Raw genomic sequence first — 20035 nt, forward strand, 5'->3', positions numbered from 1 at the left:
AAATGGTTTTCGAGCCTCATTGTATGTGTTCTTTCGCTCCCTTCCCCCATGCCATTCCCACCTGGCAACCTGTTCCCCTGCCTCGGCTGATGACTCTATTAAGTTGACATTACAAGAATGGCACATGTTAACTCTCCCGCTGATGCTGTGCCTCTCCCAGATGGTCTGATTGAAATCAGGATTTCACTATGTTGGAAATTGCAGTTAAAAACATGTGTCCTGCCAATATGTGGTTCAGCACATTAGTGTATAAACATGCTGTGCCAATGAGTTGTGTGTGTGTGTGTGCGTATGTGCGTTTGTCAAAAAAATAAATCAGCATTGCCTTTATTGCAATGCAAAAAGAGAATCTGCTGCATAAGTAACGGCGGAAACATCTTAAATTAAATTAAAAGGCTCAGCTATGAGCTGTCATTTACTGTACGAAAGGTTGCTTTCTGACTGGAATGAGTGGTTTGTGACTCAGACTTGGCAGCCTGTTTTATGGTGTGGCTCAAGGTAGCAGTTACAAGGCACCTGCAGGGGGGGTGGGGGGAGTGCGGGGAGGAGCTGGAAGGGGACTGGTATTATGAAGGTACTAAACACGTCAGAAGCATTGTGTGGTAAGACTGGGAAGAAGCGTGATAATAATCCTTATCATTATAATCCTTGCATTTGATATAATAATAATAATAATAATCCTTGCATTTGATATAGCGCCTTATCACATCTTCAAGACATCTCAAAGCGTTTTATTTGTGGGCGAAACGTGGCAGCCAATTGCGCACAGCAGTGTCCCACAAACAGTCAATTTATTATTTTTCAAAACATTTTTTGAAGGAATTATTACCCCTGGAAAAGCAAACTGCCAATCGACTAACAACCAGGTTCCTACTTAATGCTAGGTAAACAGAGGTGTGTGGAGTAAGGAAACTTGCCCAACATTTTGCCCTGCCGGGAATTGAACCCAGGTCTCTCGCTTGCGAGATGAGTGCTCTAACCACTGAGCTGCAGGATTCGACAATATTTTGTTAGGGGAGATCTTAAAGGAGCATAATAAAATAAATACCAGAAGTGAGTACTTTGGTCCTGACGGGGTTAAAGTCCTTTTGATTTGACGGAGACTATTTTCGGATGGAAAGTTCAGTCTTGAAAAGGTTATTTTCTTTTTGTAACTCTGTCTTGTCTAAAATGGGTTCATTGTGAGGAGACAATGGGGAGCGAGGGTAAGATTTCAGTCACAATTTTTCCATCAGAATGTCCCCAGCTCTTGGTGAAAGGGACTTTTTCTGTCAGATTTGGCACTTGGCAGAGTTCACTATAAATGAGAACCTTCCTTGGTCTTGTAAAGATTAAGCTGAATGTTCTCTCCATCACTGCAGGGTGTTTCTTTTTTCATCCAGTCCTCTTGCTCAGCCAACAGAGCAGAACGTCACTGATCAGAAAAGCCTCAGTGTTCAGATGCTGCGGGTTTGAATGTGGTTCAAATCAATAAGTTAGGGCTGATGATGGAGCTCTGATGTATCAGAAGCCGGCATTAGTACATTCAGGTCGTTAGTACAGCAGAACGCCCGTTATAACCCTGTTCGTATAACACAGGTTCACTTCTAACGTGATTGGGATAAGGACCCGGATATTTTCCTTACCAAAAAAAAACAGAATATGTCTAGAGAACTCGCTTTGGATTACCTGCAAACCAACTCTACAGAAACATCCAGGCTTGTAATCTGTAATTCCCGGGAGAGAGTGAAAAGCAGAGAAGGGGTTAGTTAGGCCGGTTCCTGTACCGTCAGGTGTCTGAACCAAGGTTCGATCTATCGTTTGGAGTGGATGCATGTTTGTATATAATGAAAGAACATGATTCAGACATGTCAGGTAAGTAGGCATTTTGCTCAGCACTCTGCTCACTGCAGCATTAAACACTGCAGCATTCAGTTCACTATTTTATAACCAAGAATTAAACGAATTCCTCCAACTTCAGGACATGAGATTGGACTCTGGCTATCTCACACGGGCAAACTTCTTCAAACCTGCGTTCTATCACAAACTCCTATAGCAACTTGAAATCATTCTCCGGCACATGTTTCTCTTTTTTTCCAAGTGCTGTACTCGGCTTGTAACTAATTCCACATGAAAGACTCGGTCCCTGTTTACAGTGCAACTGCAAATTTACTTTTGTTCTGTGTCTGCAGCTGTTGTGCATTAAACTTGCCAATGTAAATGGTGCAGAGCTCTTTATTCTTGAGTAAAACTCCCTCCACCTGGTGCCAGTGTAAAGCCAGCTGTACAGCAATGAGTTTTGAATCAGAAGGGCATAAACAGTCTGATTCTAAACCCTGTTCAATCGCTGCTCTGAGAAAAATTAACCCGGCACTGTACATATAAGAGCTAGTCATTTGACACTGTCCCCAAACATCAACACAGGCATGAGAAAGAGAGCTTAAATGTTTGCTCAGTTTGAGTCAATGTGATATGAATGAATGAATGAATGGGATCATCACTATAAATTGTAACCAGTTTCATAATATAGGAGATTCAAGTCTCTCTGTAACATTAACAGGAGGTGTTTTAGAAATTCCCATTGAGCCATCCTTAACTCATTGTGTACCATAAAAATAACCCCAGTTTTACAAGCGTCATTTCAAACTAGACGTTTAGACAGAAATAGCATTCCTAAGAATGGGGAATACTTTCTTCCGTTTAAAAGGCTCAGGCAGTCACAATAAAATAAATTCCACAGTTTCAAACGGGGGTATTAAAACTTGTCTCTGACCTTGGTGTCTTTTGCTGAGTTCCCCAGATCTGCTCAATGCCAAACTCAATTTAATTTGGGTTTGTTGTTGTATCATTTATATTCTTCAAGTAGCCTTCAGCCATATCAATGACAATCTTGTTGTTAACTGATTATCACCAGGAATAATTAGCACCGGTGATAATCATCACATCACGTCTCACATTTTTTCCCCCCATCCCCCCAGGCCAATTTCTGTCAGAATTTATCTGTCCAGTAAAGGTTTACGGAGATTCAGTGTCGGAAAAAATATAAATGTTCTGCTGGGGTACCTTTCTGATATCATTATCAATATGAATAGCGCTTGCAAGAGTTCACTTTCATCTTCCTTTTCAAAAAAAATTGGATACATAATCAATGCCCGAGCTACCAAATATGCTCTTTAATTATCCTTTCAGGTCAATGGATTTGCTGGGGCTGGAAAAAAATATAACCTTTCTTTGGAGAAACAGTTCATCTTGAACTTGCTCAATGCGTACATGACCCCACCCTTCCAAGGTGCCCATGTACAAATAACTATGTGCATACACTAAAACTACATATTATGCAGATAATTTTTAAGCCATAGCCCCAACAACATTCATAAAATGAGGCTTACATCTGTGGTTTCCAATTCCACTAAAGCCTTAGTTACTAACTAAGAGGCAAAGTGTTATTTTACTCTGGGGTCAGACAGAGAAAATTCGGGAAAATAGCAGGGAAGCTTGATTCTTCTGTCTGCCCTTATTAATGTGAATGCCATACATATCCCCAACCACAGCCACTAAGTAAAGGACTAAACTAATTGGAAAGAATAACATGTTGCTTCTTACGTAGACTTGATGTGAGTCAGCATTCCCGACTGCTAACTAGTTCCATCCAAATTGACGTCTTGGCATAATTCAAGCAAAGATGCCTATACAAAGGCTTGAAATTCACTGGGCATAATCCAGATGTCAGCCCAGATGAGTCCAAGTCCCACCCTGAAGCTAGTTCCAATACCACAAGCAATCGAGTAGAAGAAGGAAGGTCAACTCTGCCCTGAACAAAATTTGTAGCAGAATAAAGGTCAACTGAATAGTAGTTTGATGTAGAGCTGCATGGATGGAATGAAGGTGAAGGCAATTTATGTTAGCCGAAGTAAACTTTATAGGGGAGCACAACAACTAACACAATGTAAGGCATATTTATAGGATAGATGACTCTCACAAGTTGTGATTCGTTTCAAACGTGGTCATTGGGGAAGCTTTGTGGGCTGGGAAGCCAATGCACTTGGTCAGGTGTCAAAGCAATATTTTTCGTCGAAGATATTCTTCACCAGGAAGTCACTGATTTTATGCTCAAAATGAATCCTTATCGCCAACCAACTATTTAGTTTGTTCAACTCAAGGTGAATGCTATGACCTGAGCTCACAGACCAGGCTGATTCATGGCTTAGTGGCTGAAATGGAGAGAATGAGATACATGCAGAAGACCTGTGCCAACTTAGTGAAGGCAGCGGGTAGTTGAGTTGGGTGTGAGCAGATTGGAGAGATAGGGAGGTGCCAGGAAGTGATTTGAAAATGACAGTGAGGATTTTGAAATTGATTTGTTCTGCAACGAGGAGCCAGTGGAGCCTGGCAAAAAAATGGATTGATGGCGTTGGGAGCCTGGCATGGGTAAGGACATGGGTGGCATGTTTTGTACCATTTCGACCTTGTTTATCCGGCGAGACCGACATTGGAGATTGTGTTGGAAAAATTCTAGGCAGGAGGTGACATAAACGTGTTTCAGCCATGTTTGAAGTGAGCTTTTAAAAGACAAATGGTTCCTCTTTCTTAACACATTCCTCAATAAGGAATTCCTTTAGAATTCTTGGTCAATTCTGCTTCGGAAGTAGATACTTTGTGGTTTCGCCCTCTAAGTATGCAGCTAAATTCACTTTACAGTATAATCTGTGAAGCGCTTTGAGACGTCTCGAAGATGTGATGCCGAGTTATATCAAACGCAAGGTTTATTATTATATTATTATCTCATCAGAGTGGAGTCCTCCGCAGGCTGGCTTGACGTTTTCCTGGTTCCCAGAGCGGGTAGCCATTTGCGCGACTCAGTGAGGAATCCCGTTGAAAAAACAACACTGTAAACTAGACCCCAAAGTGTGAAATAATTGAAATAACATGAGTTATTGGTGTTCCCAACGAAAGCATACTGCTAGCACACTCTCAGACCGGTGACGTGCTCTATTTATTCAATGGCTTTAATGGGTGTGAAGTCCTTTAAGGAATGCGAGCTTGGTACGTAAGCTAAGGATTGCTGCAGAGCATTGAAAGCAGCTGAGACAACCGAGTGATAACCAAGTGGTATTACACAGCACTATTTCCCCGAATGAATAATTCTTTGGCCAAGTAATGAAAATAACAATCATTCCCACAAAGTAAAAGTTTCTTCCGCCTGGGGAAAAAGGGGATTTTTTTCTTGCGATATTTCTGGACAACTCAGTCAGTTTTAATAACTTTCATCATCATTTTAGAAGGAAAATAAGAGTTGCGTTCCTGCCTGACTTATTTTCTGGAACGTCCATAATGAGAACTATTTTTTTCTTCTTCAGAAGAGAATTTCTTTGACGTGTCTGGGGACATGTAAACGTCTCTGGCACATTATGGTTATTGCTGGCATCTTCGTTAACTTTAGTCATTTGTGAGTCAAAAATTCTTGACTAAATTCTTCCATCCGTCTTATTTTCCGGAACAAAAGCACATTAACCAAAAATGGACCACCGTGTGGCTTTTGCTGCCAATCGAAGGAAAGCCAGAATGAAGGACAAACATTAAATCTCTCAATTGTTTACCCCGCTCTCAACTTGGCCAAGACAGAACAACACTAAAGACTGTACATTGTTAAACATTCAGTTCACATAAAATTGCCCAGTTTACGGGCTTTGTTGCTTAAGTTTGCATTAACGCCCACTTTCGCAGCTCCACCCGAAAGCACCGGTTAATATTGCACTGGGTCAACAGGCCGGACGGAAGGAGGGTGCAGGTTTGAATCACGATCTGTGCTGTTAACTCATCTCAGTCGGGGCAGTGTGGGTGGGGGGGAGGGGAGGGCTGCTACAATTGACCTCAGTGCCCCCTGGGCTTCAGAGGGGATAATGCCAGAGTTCCTTCTCCTGATGAGAAACTAGAGACCCCTGCTGGAAGTGGGCCAATGGATACTGAAAGGAGCTAAACTGCCTGCGATTCCCACTAACCCTCACTTATAAAGACTTTTGAATAAATCGGGGCCGCTTTGGTGAGTTTCAGGAGCTCACTGGGTTTCAGCCTGTGGAACTTTGCCTCAGAGAGAGGAGAAAAGCAGTTGAATACCTGCAACATAGGAGGAGGGGTCTGCACTTTATACGAAAATCATGTGAAGCCCTTCGAGACATCTTAACGACATGATACAGGGCTATATCAAACTCAAAGATTATTAAATTAATATCCCCCTCCATTTATTTATTCCCTCCATTTAAAGAAAAAAAGTGCACAGCGAGAATTCATCTGTTTGCACAGCCTGGTACAGGGTCAGTGGCTATTATTTACACTGTTTTGCATGTATATAAAGGATATTACACATTCCTGCAGCAGCAAAGGTCCATAGTTAGAGGGCTACAGTGTATAACAAATGCAGTCCAGTTGGAAAAATATATCTTTTTTTAATTTAGCAGATTTCTATTACCGCAAACGATGTGTATTGTATTAAATACAAATCGTTCCAGCAGTTTAGACACTGATGGGCTCCACCTACTGAATGTTTCAGCGTTGATTAGCACAGCCCATCTCCTATCCTAGTGCTCGGAGGGTTAAATCGTGCTTTACAATGATTGACCTTTTTGCTCTGATCGGGGTCAGCACTGGGGGCAAAAATGTGGGAATTAAAACACGTCTTTGCACACGTGTCCATTTGTTTCTCCCTTTCTATTTGTGAGGAGACACCAAGCATATAGATACAAGAGGCGCTACCTCTCAGCACTCAGGCCTGGGGTCTGAATACAAGAATGAAATGCGGTGCCCAGATTTTGGATGTGATTGAACGTAGTTTCTTTACTCTCGTAGACAAACTGCCCCTTGGGATTTTTTTTAAACAGCAAGTGGATATTCCAGAAACTCTTAAAACTTACCAACTTGCGCAAGAGATTCCCGATGAACAATTTGGCTCTTTGAACGATGAAGGAGGCAATGTGCCACCGAAACAACTGAAGACAAAAGATCACAGACCAGTCTGCTTTGAGCACACCGTGAAGGGTTTCTGGTCTCTGTGACTTTAAGCGAAGAAGCAGGGCAGTGCAAGTATGTTGTCAACAAGTATGATGGGAACACAATTCAAGTTGTCGCTCAGGTCTTGCAGCAATACGAAATCTCTCATCACACACATCGAAAACAAAGCATTGCATTGCAGTGATCACATTCGTTTTTTTATGCTAAATAATCCCTTCAAAAAAATAATAAATTGGTCACTTCAATCCACAACTGTTTGTGGGACACTCCCGTGCGCAATTGGCTGCCGTGTGTCACCCACAAAATATACAGTCAATTCGCTTTACAGTATATTCCGTGAAGCGCTTTGAGACATCTCGAAGACGTGATAAGACGATATATCAAATGCAAGGATTATTATATTATCATTGTAAAGTATTAGCAAAACAGAGTGAAAATAAAATGATGGGAACCTGTGTGAAAGGTAGTGAACCAGATGTTGTCCATTTCCACAAGCCAGGAACATTCCTTTGAGTGACATCGCAAGGTCTGTCCAGTATTCTGTTTGAGGGCACCACTCACATTGTTACAGGGAAGAGCAAAACTATTCTTTTCCTTTGATTCCCCTTTCACAATAGTTGTAAATGTAAATGCAATGTCACCACATCTGTTTCAGAATGCAGCACACCCTGTGTCGTTTGTACAGGAACCTGCCTTTCTTACCTGCTGGTTTTGTTATGAGCCAGTGACTCTAGCAAGCACCGCACTATAACATTCAAAATTCCTGGTTGCCAGAACTATGTTCCAAGGACACATTTTGCTGATGTATAAAAGAAAGGTGCAGCTTTGAAAGCTGAAATGAACAGCCATTAATCATGGGATTAACCTGTTGGACACTGAATAGCTTTCAAAATCCACATGCATTATAACACAATATCACCGAAATCCTCTGTGCCCACTATACCACTGAAAGTTTTATTGTTGTGCAATAGAGGAGGAGAGAATGTACAGAGATGTTATTCAGTTTGTATATTTTTTTATGTTCTGAATTGGAAATTGCCCTTGCGACTAACAATGGTGCAGTTACAGTGACTGGAATTAACCCCTTATTTATGCCTTGAATGTGCTCAGAAATGTCTTCCCGCCTGTGTGTAAATTGCTCATTCTGCACCAGCATTATTCTGACCCCCAAGAGTTAATCTCTGGCTTCCGTAAATCAGAATTCTTGTCTCCTATTCAGAGCATGAGCATTAATCTGCCTGAACTGTAAATGAGTTCCCTCGCACAGCTGCATCGGTGCTTATTTTGTCACTCCTTGAATGGGCTCCAGTGTTCCGATGTTGTGAGGGTCACAGCTCCAGGGACAGCTGTTACTATTAAAAATGATTTTTTTTGATACAGACTTGTTCTCTCTCGCATTCTCCCTGTCTGAATACAGAAGTCATTGTTCTCCGGTGTGTTAGTGGCTGCCAGTGAGCGCTGGAGAATAGTCTTGGCAGAACTGTGCATATTTGTGTATCAGAGATTTCCTCCTCAATCTTAAAGCTGTAGCTCTCCCTTCAGAAACAAACCTGAAAATGATTAGCAAGAAAACCTCGGTTACATTTATTCATTATTTTGTTTTAGGTATTGTAGAAAATTCGTCCACAAAATACACACAGTCACACTAATATATTACACAAAATGCACCTGTTTCATGTAGAACTATCTTAGTTGAGCACTATATCAAATGCATGGACTATTAATAAAATGATTACCTGTAAATATCTACACATAAATGTTGTGCATAATAATAATAATCCTTGCAATAATAATACTTGCACATGAATATAACAACTTTGCTACAATTTACCTGAAAAATAAAATAGCCCGATGTATGACCTGCTGCTCAATGTGTGATCTGGAGCAGATTCCTTAAGTCTCTCCAAAAACTCTAAGGTTTTGATAACATTGAACTTATTTATTAGTCGTGAGGAATTATAGGTGATTTTGATTTGACCCAAGTCAATACTCATTCTCAAACTACACCTGCTGTATGTAGTTATCTTAGATGAGCATTGCTGTAGGCAGTTGTGGGCAGTTACTTAACATGAACATTTCAGAGAAGAGGGTCTCCGTGTCTCTTACATGCACACATGAAACATCACTGCTTAGAAACAAAGATCCGGTAAAAATAATAAACCCTGTGTTTTGATTGCTCTTGAAAATAGATATGTTCCACCCAGCGGTAGAGTAAAGTGCTAACGCAGGCCTTTTATCACTTACTGACACACAAATAACTTTTATTAGAAACAAATTACATTCCAATCATTAAAGAAAACAAGACAAATTGAATTGCTCTGGCAAGCTTCCCACTTTGGGAGTATGACCTGGGTGGAGTTTTCCGTTACATAAATCAGCCGGCTGTCCCAATGCACATCACCACCCCCCCAGTACTGTCAACTCCACCTGATGTACTTGCGGTGATTGAGCAGCTCTGCGTTACTGTACTAGCTCGATGTACCCAGGCAATTTGCCTTACAGAGAACGTGTTTTATCTTCCAATTTATCACTGCTGTAAAAGCCTCACCAAAGCTCAAACTAAAGGGAAGTCGAACGCTTATCCTCACTGTGTCCTGGTCCCTCATATCACTACGTACACTTAGGTAACAACGTTTGTTAACACATACACATATAATTTTAGGCATCACCAGTGCCAGAATTTATCGATAATTTGTTGAGGATGAAATTAAAACTGGGAACGTCTAAATCCTCCACGCAGATAAACCTGCGCGCAAGTGTAATGCTTATCACATCCACAGCTTGTTTTTTAATCTACGCCCTGCATGGGATTTTGACGAAATTACAGTTTAAAGGAGTATCCTCCGTAGTTTGACTGTAGAGATGGTGTTTTCATGGATCCTCACAAGACTAATTGTACGGGGTGCACTGTAATATGAGCGCAGATGTTTACTGTCCAGCTGTCACAGTGGGAGTGGCTTTCGGAGGGGGAAGGGCGTGCGGTTGCAAGTGGGAGTCAGGCATCTGCAGTTGGAATTCACAGACTCTCATTTACTTTAGTGGGACTAGTTAAACTTTTAACAACCCCTAATTAAAGGAGATGGCTTCAATACACCAACTGCACACGTTAACTCTTTCCGCACCAGGATTTACCGAGCTGCGTGTAAAATGTCAGCTGTTGCGGAGACTGGAATAGTTCATCTGGAACTGTTTGCATCTTATTAACAGACTGTTTGAATTCTTTGCATTTCTGCTACAGAAAATGTATTAAAAAAAAGTGATTTATTCTACAATTTTTGAATTCGCCTTTGATTTTTAAAACAAGCTGTAATGTTATTCCCCCCCTCTCCTCCAATTCTGATGCAATCCACCTCTGCCCGATGTCTTGGTGCTGTGGACCGTTACCCAAATGAAAAGGCAGGGAGAAAGCCAACTCTTCTGCATCTGCAGATAACATCTCCAGCGACCTGGCCCACCCTCTGGGGAAGTGCTTTCACTCACGCCAGATGGTCTGCCTTTAATGGACAACTCAACAGCTCATCACAAGAGAAACCCCAAAGTAACAGGGAACAACCTGCACGCACACTACACCAAGCCAACGAGGCATTGTCTCCGGACACCTCTGAGCACGAACAAAGTAATGACTTTGCATCGGAAATCTTACACTGCATAGTTGTCAAGGAGTCAGATGGCAGAACTGAAAATTTAAGCCAAATGCACAATAAACTCTTTCAGCCCTGACAAGTAATGGATACCCAAATTAAATTGCGACACGCAAATGTTTTGAGTTCCGAGTCTGTATCTTAATTCTGTTGTCAAACTTATAACACGGCTTGTTTTCTTAAAGGAGGGACATCCCTTAATCTGCCATTGATTATGAATTTGCCAATATTCTGGTTCAACTGTTAACAATGCAGAACATTAAATTTGCTTAAACTTCCTACTTTTTAAAAAAAATGGAAGTGAAATTATACTTCTGCTAACCGGTGAGCCTCAGAATATTGATTGCAGACAGGAGGTACGAGGACTGTGTCATCTCTATCTCTGTGTGATCGTCTTCGTTCGAGTACTAGGTAGCAATTGATGTGGGATGACAAGAGAGATACTGTACTAAGTATCGATCTGTTACGGCCTAAATATTCCAACTGTATCAGTCACTGCACCTGCCAGAGACATCAACAGCAATAACTTGCACTTATACAGCAATCTTTGTGCAGAGAGAACATCTCAAAGCACTTCACAGAGATGGGGGGAATCCCGAGCTCGGAGGAAGTTGGGGGAAGGGCTGGTGGTGGAAGGCTCAGTTAAAGAGACGGACGTGTCTTTAAATGGGGTTTGAAAACAAGAATGGGTGGGAGCAAAGTGGGGGTGAGTGGGGGAGGGAGCTGGTGGTTGGAAGAGAGCTTCTGAGGGCTGAAAGTTTTCCCACCATGGTGGGGCAGAGCGGGTGGGGGCAGGGAGCAGGCCGGGGTTGATGGAGTGGAGAAGATGGCCGGAGAGTAAAGTCACAGGAAATCAAGGCAATGAATGCATTTGAAGCTAAGGATGGGGTTTATAAAGTCCATCCACAAAGGGACAGGGACCCAGCTGAGGCAGGAAGATTACAGGAGGCACATATTTTTCTTACGTTGACTGAACGTGAGGACACACAGAACATCATCCTCCAGTTTTATGGTCATGTTACTGATCATTTCAACAAAACAAAAAAAAACACATACCAATCGTGAATTGTGTTAATTGCTGTTACAGAATGTCATGTGTGCAATGTCATCGCTCAAGCAAAACATTCATAAAACAGCATTGCAAACAGAAACACAAGTCAACGTCAGGTGAAGAGCGAAGCCTGTTTCACCCTCAGTGTAGACGCCACAGTGGGGCATGGGTTAACAGGAGACCCATTAACACTCAGAATGTAAAAAGCATGCTTTTAGCCTGGGGAATCGTGGTATAAAACAACTGTGAAAGCAAAGCAGTTTATCGTAAATTTGGAACAAATCCAAATAAAAAAAACAAATCCCTGAAGGTAGAGTTACTCGAAAATTAACTGGAGCATGAGTTGAGGTGAAGCCTGTGCAAATAATTCATTGACCCAGATAAATGGAGTTACCACAATTAGATGTTTTGCTGTCGTAAACAAAATCCCCACTGTTGACTTCTCAAAGGTAACTTATAATAATAATAATAACAATAATCCCTCCATTTGATATAGGGCCTTACCATGTCGTTGAGACATCTCAACACGTCTAAGAATACATTGTGCATTGGACGGCCTGTAAATGTTTGTGGGGGAAACAAAATATGAATCATCGATATAAAAAAATCCTCAAAAAAAAGTGTGGGCAGGAAGATCCTTCAGCATTTAAAATGCCGTTTCTGCTCTTGTCCCGCTCAATAAATGCCCTGGTGTCAGAAGCTGCACACATAGTCCACCCGAGGATTGTGACAAATGTATTCGTACAGTGCCCTCCTTGCAGGGACAGAGCCCAGCACAGGAAATTCCAAACGCAAGTACTTACTGTGGAAGGCAGGAAGCCTCGTTTCAATGATTTCCTCAAATTCCTTCTAATAAGCTTGCGTGGAAAACCGACTTGCAAACCTCAGTCGCTCCCAGGAAAGGGAAAGTCTGTCACGGGAACTTTCCGTCTGCTGTTGCTCCGACGCCTCCCGAGAAGAATAAACGTCAAAAATTTTAAGCTTTTGAGTAATTCAGGTGGCTCCGTACATCTCTAATCCCAGCACATCCTCACTCCCTTCTACAAATCCCTGGCACCTCCTTATCTCTCCTGATTTTCTCCTAACCAACTCATCTGCTATTTTCTCCTAACCAACTCCTGTGCTCAGCTAACTCGGTCTTGCTGCAAATCCCTCACCCTTTCTGTGTCACCATCGGTGGGTGACCAGGCCTTCAGTTCCTACGCCACTAAACTCTGGAAATTCCTCTGTCAATGCCTTTAACTACACACACCTGCCAAAGCCAACCCACCCCATCCCAACCCCTTCTGCATTAAGTTCCACCTCAAAACCTATCTCCTCTCCCCTGTCTTTCTTGCCCAGTGTCCAACCCATTCTCGTAAAACACTCCAAAGTGATTACCCTACATGAAGGGTGCTATATACATGCTTATTTGTGTTGTTATGCAGCCAGAACACTTGGAAGGAAAGATTACCAGGGGCTGTGAATTTATAAGTAGCCCACAATTATAATTTAGCATGGTCTCCCTTTAAATAGTCTTCAGAGAGGAAGAGAGGTGACCTGTAGTAAATTATACTTTCGTGGGTGTGAGTTCCAGTCCTCTCATGTGAAGGGCAACTTGCCAGACTACGATGTAAAAAAAGTACAGTAGTTGAATCCTCTGCGTCAGCCATAAATAAAATACAGGGGGAACGTAGAGATTATATCTTTTGTTATTCTTTTTATCGTGCACACAAGCTTTGAAACTTCTGAGGTCTTTTTTTCATAGTCTGTTTACAATTACACGATTATATTTGTTTGAGAACCACTTTATTGCTTGAATTATGATACGGGAAAATTACAACACTATAAAACGTGTAGTCTGAGAGGAAACATCGGGACCTTGTGTTTAGCAACTGTTACTATCAAAGGCTAACCTTACATTTCCATTAGTTCCAGGATACTCCAGGTTTTCTGGCAGTCTTGCCTCAACCTTCCTCCCTATGAGCCATCTGGATCACCACGGAAACGGCAACAGTGTTCTCTACGGTCAGCACCACTTCTACGAGACACAAAAAGGCGAGTAAAATAGCCCATCAAACACAACTTATTCCGTAGTTGGCTCATAAATAAACATGGCTTCTGACCCACAATGAAACTCTCTTCTATTTCATTGCAATTTTGGCTTTATGGAACATAAATATCCATGACTATTTACCCAGCCTGATCTTGTATATCTCAATCTATGTATCATTTCCAACTAGTCAGGGGCATAATTTTGCTATGTAATGTGACACTGTGTTTTTAAACAGGAACGCTCAGTTTGAATATAGCGTGACTTACAAAAAAAAATTCCTGGTGAATTATTTCAACTGTTTTCGTTTCACGGGAGAGCAATGAATCTATTGCATTTCTGATATTTAATTCAATTCGAATTCCATTACCTCATTGATTTATATTATGTTTTTAATACCAAAGCGAGAGTTTATTCTAACATTTCGGATAGTGTTGCGCCATAAATGGCTTGTAGACCAAACCCAACCTGCAATATTTGTACAGGGCCTTTGAGACACTCACAATTTGAGAAATACCAACCAGCCTGACCGGTTTTATTGATCTGGTACTGGCTGAGGTTGTGTTGTGGCAATCCCTGTAGTGACCTGTCCTGCGAACTGAACTACAGTGCACTGTACCTCAGAAGCCCTCCGGAAATGGTTAAAGCAATTTTCATTCGAAAGTGTCCATTCTTTCAAGAACAAGTTAGATAGATTTCTGTTCGGATATACAGTATATAGTTTGTGCACGCCACTGATGGTGATGGTAGTGGAAGGCGAACTGAATGGACCTTGGTCTTTTTTCGCCTGGCAATTCTTATGTTCTCATGTTCATCCCTCTTGAAAGAGTTTCTAGCAACCAGTGCTGGAGGAGGTGGCAACTTCTAGTGCCCAAAGTGAGCATTTTTCGTCTCAGAGTCAGGATATTAACTGATTCTATTCCCAATCCCCTGAATTTTTAGGGAGTAAAATTTCACTGATTGGCAAAGTCACCAAACTTGACAGAAAACATATAATGGGTGGGACGGGGCAGGTCGGGAAATAGAACTACTGTATTATGCCACCTTTTGCTGATCGTGGGGGGAACAAATGACACGCAGAAAGAGAACGGAAAAAATAAACAAGAGGGCAATAAAAAAGAGAGAGAGAAAGAGAAGATAGCAATTAACAAAAACAACAACAACAAGATTCCATTTATAGAGCGTCTTTCACGTCGGGAGGACATCCCAAGGCGCTGGACGGTTGGGTCAGGACCCTCTCAAAAAGAGAGATGATAGAGACACAAAGAAGCAAAGTGCGAGGGAGTGGCCAGAAAATTCATAAAGAGGAATAAGAAATAAGATGAAGCGAGAACAAAAAACTGAGGAGCTTGGCAGAGCGCAAGTGTTCTAACAAGCTGTGCTGGGAGCATGGGTTTGCTTCACCAGTGAATCTCTGTGTAGCAAGTCTGTAATTCTACTCCTAGCATCCGTGGAGGATGGGAGCTTAAGTTTGATGCTTTGCGATGTGATAGGAGGAATAATTAGTATGCGAGTCACCACTCGTCATTATCATGCACTACATGTTCGTACATTGCCATACTCAGATAGATACATTGTGCTGCCTGAAGTTGAACAGGTTTTACACTTCCAGTCTAGAGTATTAAGTGCTTCAAAACATTCGTCCTACATGAAAAGTGCTGACTGAATAAGCACAAGTTGTTTTGTTGCATTAGTGCTCAGGTGGACTCATTTAACACAGAGTGACGCCCAATTAATATTCCTCCTGTACCTTATCTGAATCTATGAAACTGTTAAACAGGGGAGAACTGCTTATCTCACAGACTGGAAATTTGTGTTTATGCACAAATTTATCTTTATCTTCACACCTCTGCTTTGTGCTGCTTGTTCATCAAGCCTTAGTCCTGTGCTGCCGTGTTTCCCATGAAACCACAATACAACACCGCAGGGTGGTGTCTGATTAAGATAGACTGCAGACGATTGTGCAAAACACCACAGAAATGTGGGTTTTCAGTTGAGCAAAAAAAGGAGTGTAAAAGAAGATGGAGCCAGCTGGCTTTGCTGATGTTATCAGGCTCTTTCTTATCTTACAGATGGTTTCTATCTGAGGAATCTACCAGGACAGCCAACATTACTCTCAACCAATCATGGTTTTCCTTCCATACCACGAAATGCACCTGGCCATCCCAATTCCTGCAGCAGAGACAGGGAGGTGAGCCAATCCCAGAAAAGCATCAAAGAATCAGAACGGCTCTTATCTGCCAAGGAGTCCGGGAAAGAACGCATGAGCAAAAGCGAAGGCACTTCTGTCAGCAGTCAAAGGACACAAAAGGAGAGGCATTCAGAAGGAGATGGGAAAGACAGGCATAAGATCGTGTTGCCACTGATGCCAGATGTAAGATGCAAGGACGACACTACAAGTATGCACGGTAGCATTTGTGACAACAGGAACAAACATCTCAACAGCTGCTTAACAAACTCCAAAGTTATGAACGGAGATTCCAGTAAGAATTTATTATCAAGCTGCACTAATATCGGTGGGATTTTACCAAGGCAAATGGACATTCATACCCCAGGCAGGTGTACCAAAGAGAGCTTAAGGTTTGAGAGGGACTTCAGAGAAAATGGTTCCTGTGGTCCAATGCACAGCGAGTGCTCAGACAGTTGGCAAACTGCACACCATTCTTCAGCATACTCTGTCCCTTCTTCTCTTTCCAACATTCCTCCGCCATCCAGCACAGCCTCCGGAACATTCCCCTGTTTGCAGGTTCATTCCAACTTAGACCTTTTTTACCCCAATCAAGAGAAGGCTGGCAGGGAGCTCAAGGTCACTGGGCCTACGTTTGTGCCTTCAGTGGGACACTTCCATGACAAAACAGGGCCTTTCCAGGTCACGGCGGAGAATTGCAGGGTCAGCAGAAGCATAGGCAAGGAGAAGACACACGAGAAAGGCACAGACCGGTCAGATATCAGGACGATTCCCAGCTCGCACGCTCTTCTAAAGGCAGACGGGAAGGGAATGGACTGGGCCCACAATTCAGCCATGAAATCCAAACAGCAGTGTGGGAGCACTGGTGCACAGATGGTGATGCCCTTCACACCTCAGGCAGCCAAGGGTCCCTCAGGGAAAGGAAGCACTTACGTTATGCCACAGTCTCAGGATTGTTTCTGCTCGAAGGAGATGGAGACATGCTGTGCCAAGCTTACCCACTCCGGCTACATGCTGGACCGGGAGCACGGCCATGAGGTCCACGAGAGAGCTTCGAAAGACTCCCACGGGCAAAAAGTGGCCAGGATAAGGCACCAGCACCATAAGCTTTCCGAGGTGGAGCACATAGGAAGCAGTTCGGAGATGAAGAGAAGGCCACCAGAGCTCAGTTGTATGAGCTACAATGGGTCACACTTACCACCGTGGCAGGGTCATCAGATCCCAATGGGTGAAGACAGGAAGAACTCCTATCTGGACCCTTTTAGTTCAAGTTTACAGCAGGCATCAATGTTGTCGCAAGGATCTGTGCTAAACCAGGACATGTTAGGTCAAACTGATGAGGTCTCAGCCATGAAGAGTTTGTTAAAATACAGCAGCTCCTTTCCTCCCGGCACACAGACCTTGATTGTCGGCCAGAAGACCCCTTTCGGAGGCCTGGGGAACATCAGGGCTAGCTGCGTCCATCAGGAAATCAAATTCCAAAGCGGGAAGTCACACCTGGACTTGGAGCGACCGGACTGTGCCAAAGGAAGGGAAGGCGAGCCATCTCACGGAGACGGAGAGGTGCGGCAGCCACCGGTGGGGATCGCGGTTGCCGTGGCGAGGCAAAAAGACACCCATAACAAGCACGAGATGCCTTGTGGCCCTGACTCCAGCAAACACAGCAGACACATGCCTGGTCTGAAAGGTGAGACACCCTCAAGGACCTAGATGAACTGTTTTGAAGATGGACTGCTATTGCCATACGTATTGTTCCATGGCATTGCCAGGAATAGGTCACCAGTGTGCTACCTTTTCCTTCCATCCATTAAGTGACCATTGTGCAGGCAAGATCGTTTTAAGTATAGTAATGCTTTTTGTTGCCTCCAAGCTAATCAAGCAGTGAACTCCCAACCAAAGTAGTTGCAGGTTTGTAACTCAGGCTCCCCTTTGGTTGGTTGAGGTTCATCATTGTCTTGAAATTTAAGATCACACAGAAATATGGAAAGTTATTAAATTTAGCCTTAATTTTGAAGCTGGTTTTCACGGTTCTTTTACTGAGTGCGAAAGGGCAGTTTCCAAATTGGACGTGACCAGAGAACAGTGATTCATGTCAGAACTAAACAAGCAAAAAACAAATAAACTGGAAAAAAATACTAGGAAGGAAGAAGGCAGGCTATACTCTTTGATAGAATACGTTGACCTTGATGGTCCCCCTTTTTTTTGCTAATTCTGAAATGAATGCTAATTCAGCAAGAATAGCCAAGCTTTGCAATCCCATGAAGTGAAACACAAAACTCCTTTCCATGTCAATTGCAATCGTTTATTTTGACACATGTCAGAACTGATCCAAAGTGGTTTCTACCACAAAAGCCTGCGTACAGATTTGCCGGAGAACTTCAAGTGTTCCTTTTGTTTCACACAGGTCCATCCCGCTCAACCTACATTATAGACCTGGAAGCTGAGGAGGAGAATAACCATCTCCGTGAGGAAAGAATGGGACTGACACGCCTGGACAGGGAAAGGGAGCACTTACTCCGGTAGGATCTTTATAATGGATTCATCCCTCTCACATGATATTATTAACAATAATAATAATCTTTTTTGCATTTGATATCACACCTTATCAATTCGCAAAAATGTGTCCCAGAGTGCTTCACAGGATTTACACTGTAAAGTGTAGTGACTGTGTTTGTAGCGAACGTGCATTTGTAACGGCCACCCTCTCTCTGTAGCTGACTTCCGAAAAATACGAAACAGCTCAGAGGAAGTTAGCACAGAATGATGACCTATATTGTTTTATCTCAGGCTGCCCTCAGAAGCACCAGGTGCTCCACAGACACAATTGTAACTGTACCATTTGGCCCTCAAAACACGCAGTCAATCCACATTTACAGTATAACCTGTGAAGCACTTCGAGACATCACAACGACATGATAAGGTGCTATATCAAATGCAAGAATTATTATTGTTATCATTATTTATATAATGCGCTTCATGTAGGATAACGGCTCATGAGCTTCACCGCCCAACTCCCAACACATGTTGTGACGGAGAACATTCTTTGGAGAATGCAGTCACATTTATGGATATTTTGCCGAATAATATTTCCGCATTTCGTGTAAGACATTCCAGTCGCAAAAGAAAATCAGACGTGTTCACACAACTCTCCAGATATATCAGCAATCTTTCCTGTTCGAGGGAAATACACAAAGATATCAAAATGTTTTGAACGTAAAGCCCAAAACATTAGGGTGGAATTCCTTCCTTATCCTCCACCCATATTCTCTGTAGAATGATAGGAATACCCCTAGGTATACTGATTATACTATCACATTGTCTTAAGGCTGCCTGTACGTTATGAAAGCAGTATGTGATGATGCCCTGTAACTTGAAGATTAATGTAATAATATTTTATGTTTTTTTTCCCCAATGCTTTGATTATCGCTAATTCAAACCGGGGTTGTCCTGATTTCAGAGAAAACAAAGAGCTCATGGAGTTTGCACGAATCCGTCCATCAAGTGGTTGTCCTGGAGACCTGAATCCAAACCTGATGGTCACTGGAGGATCATCCATTCAAGCCAGTCAATTGGGAACTGATCACAATGCACACCCCCACCTTACCCCTCCGCATTGGCTGCCAAGGACAGGCAGCCCCTCTGTGTGGATGGGTGGACATTCATACGGTCAGTCTTGCTCAACCAACAACACCCCAGTTTAATGTTTTCCATGTTGTCTGAGACTGCGCCAATTAGCCAATTAGCCAATTAGCAGTCACCTCTTTATTACCGTTTGGCGGATTGCTTTCTGGGGGTAATAATCCTTTACAAAAAATAATAATAATGTGGTCTGTCACTCAATCCACGACTTATTTGTGGGTGGGAGACTGCTGTGTGTAATTGGGTCCTGTGTTTTGCCCACAAAATACACAGTCAGTCCATTTTACTGTATATTCTGTGAAGTGCTTTGAGATGTCTCCACAACGTAATAAGGCTCTAAATCAAATGCAAGGATTATTATTGTTATTATTATCTGTTTTCTCTCTCTCAACCAAAGTGTCTCGGAATTTAATTTTCTCTTAATTTTCCAAGGTTAGGGAATTGCCAGTCAGCTTGCACATACTCCTTCAGATGATCCCAAAGGTAGTAATCATAGAGAT

General features: G+C 42.5%; 1 protein-coding gene across 1 annotated transcript in view; it reads left to right on the forward strand.

Annotated features, from left to right (window-relative positions):
* bahcc1b (BAH domain and coiled-coil containing 1b) overlaps positions 1–20035 on the forward strand; it is a 141424-nt gene that overhangs the window by 51413 nt on the left and 69976 nt on the right. Inside the window, 4 exon segments of the mRNA XM_042342592.1 lie at positions 13588–13713; positions 15781–17583; positions 18301–18415; positions 19354–19562. Coding sequence (XP_042198526.1) covers positions 13588–13713; positions 15781–17583; positions 18301–18415; positions 19354–19562 — 2253 coding nt within the window.

Source organism: Callorhinchus milii, unplaced genomic scaffold (genome assembly GCF_018977255.1).
Source record: "Callorhinchus milii isolate IMCB2004 unplaced genomic scaffold, IMCB_Cmil_1.0 Scaffold20, whole genome shotgun sequence".
NCBI lineage: Eukaryota > Metazoa > Chordata > Chondrichthyes > Chimaeriformes > Callorhinchidae > Callorhinchus > Callorhinchus milii.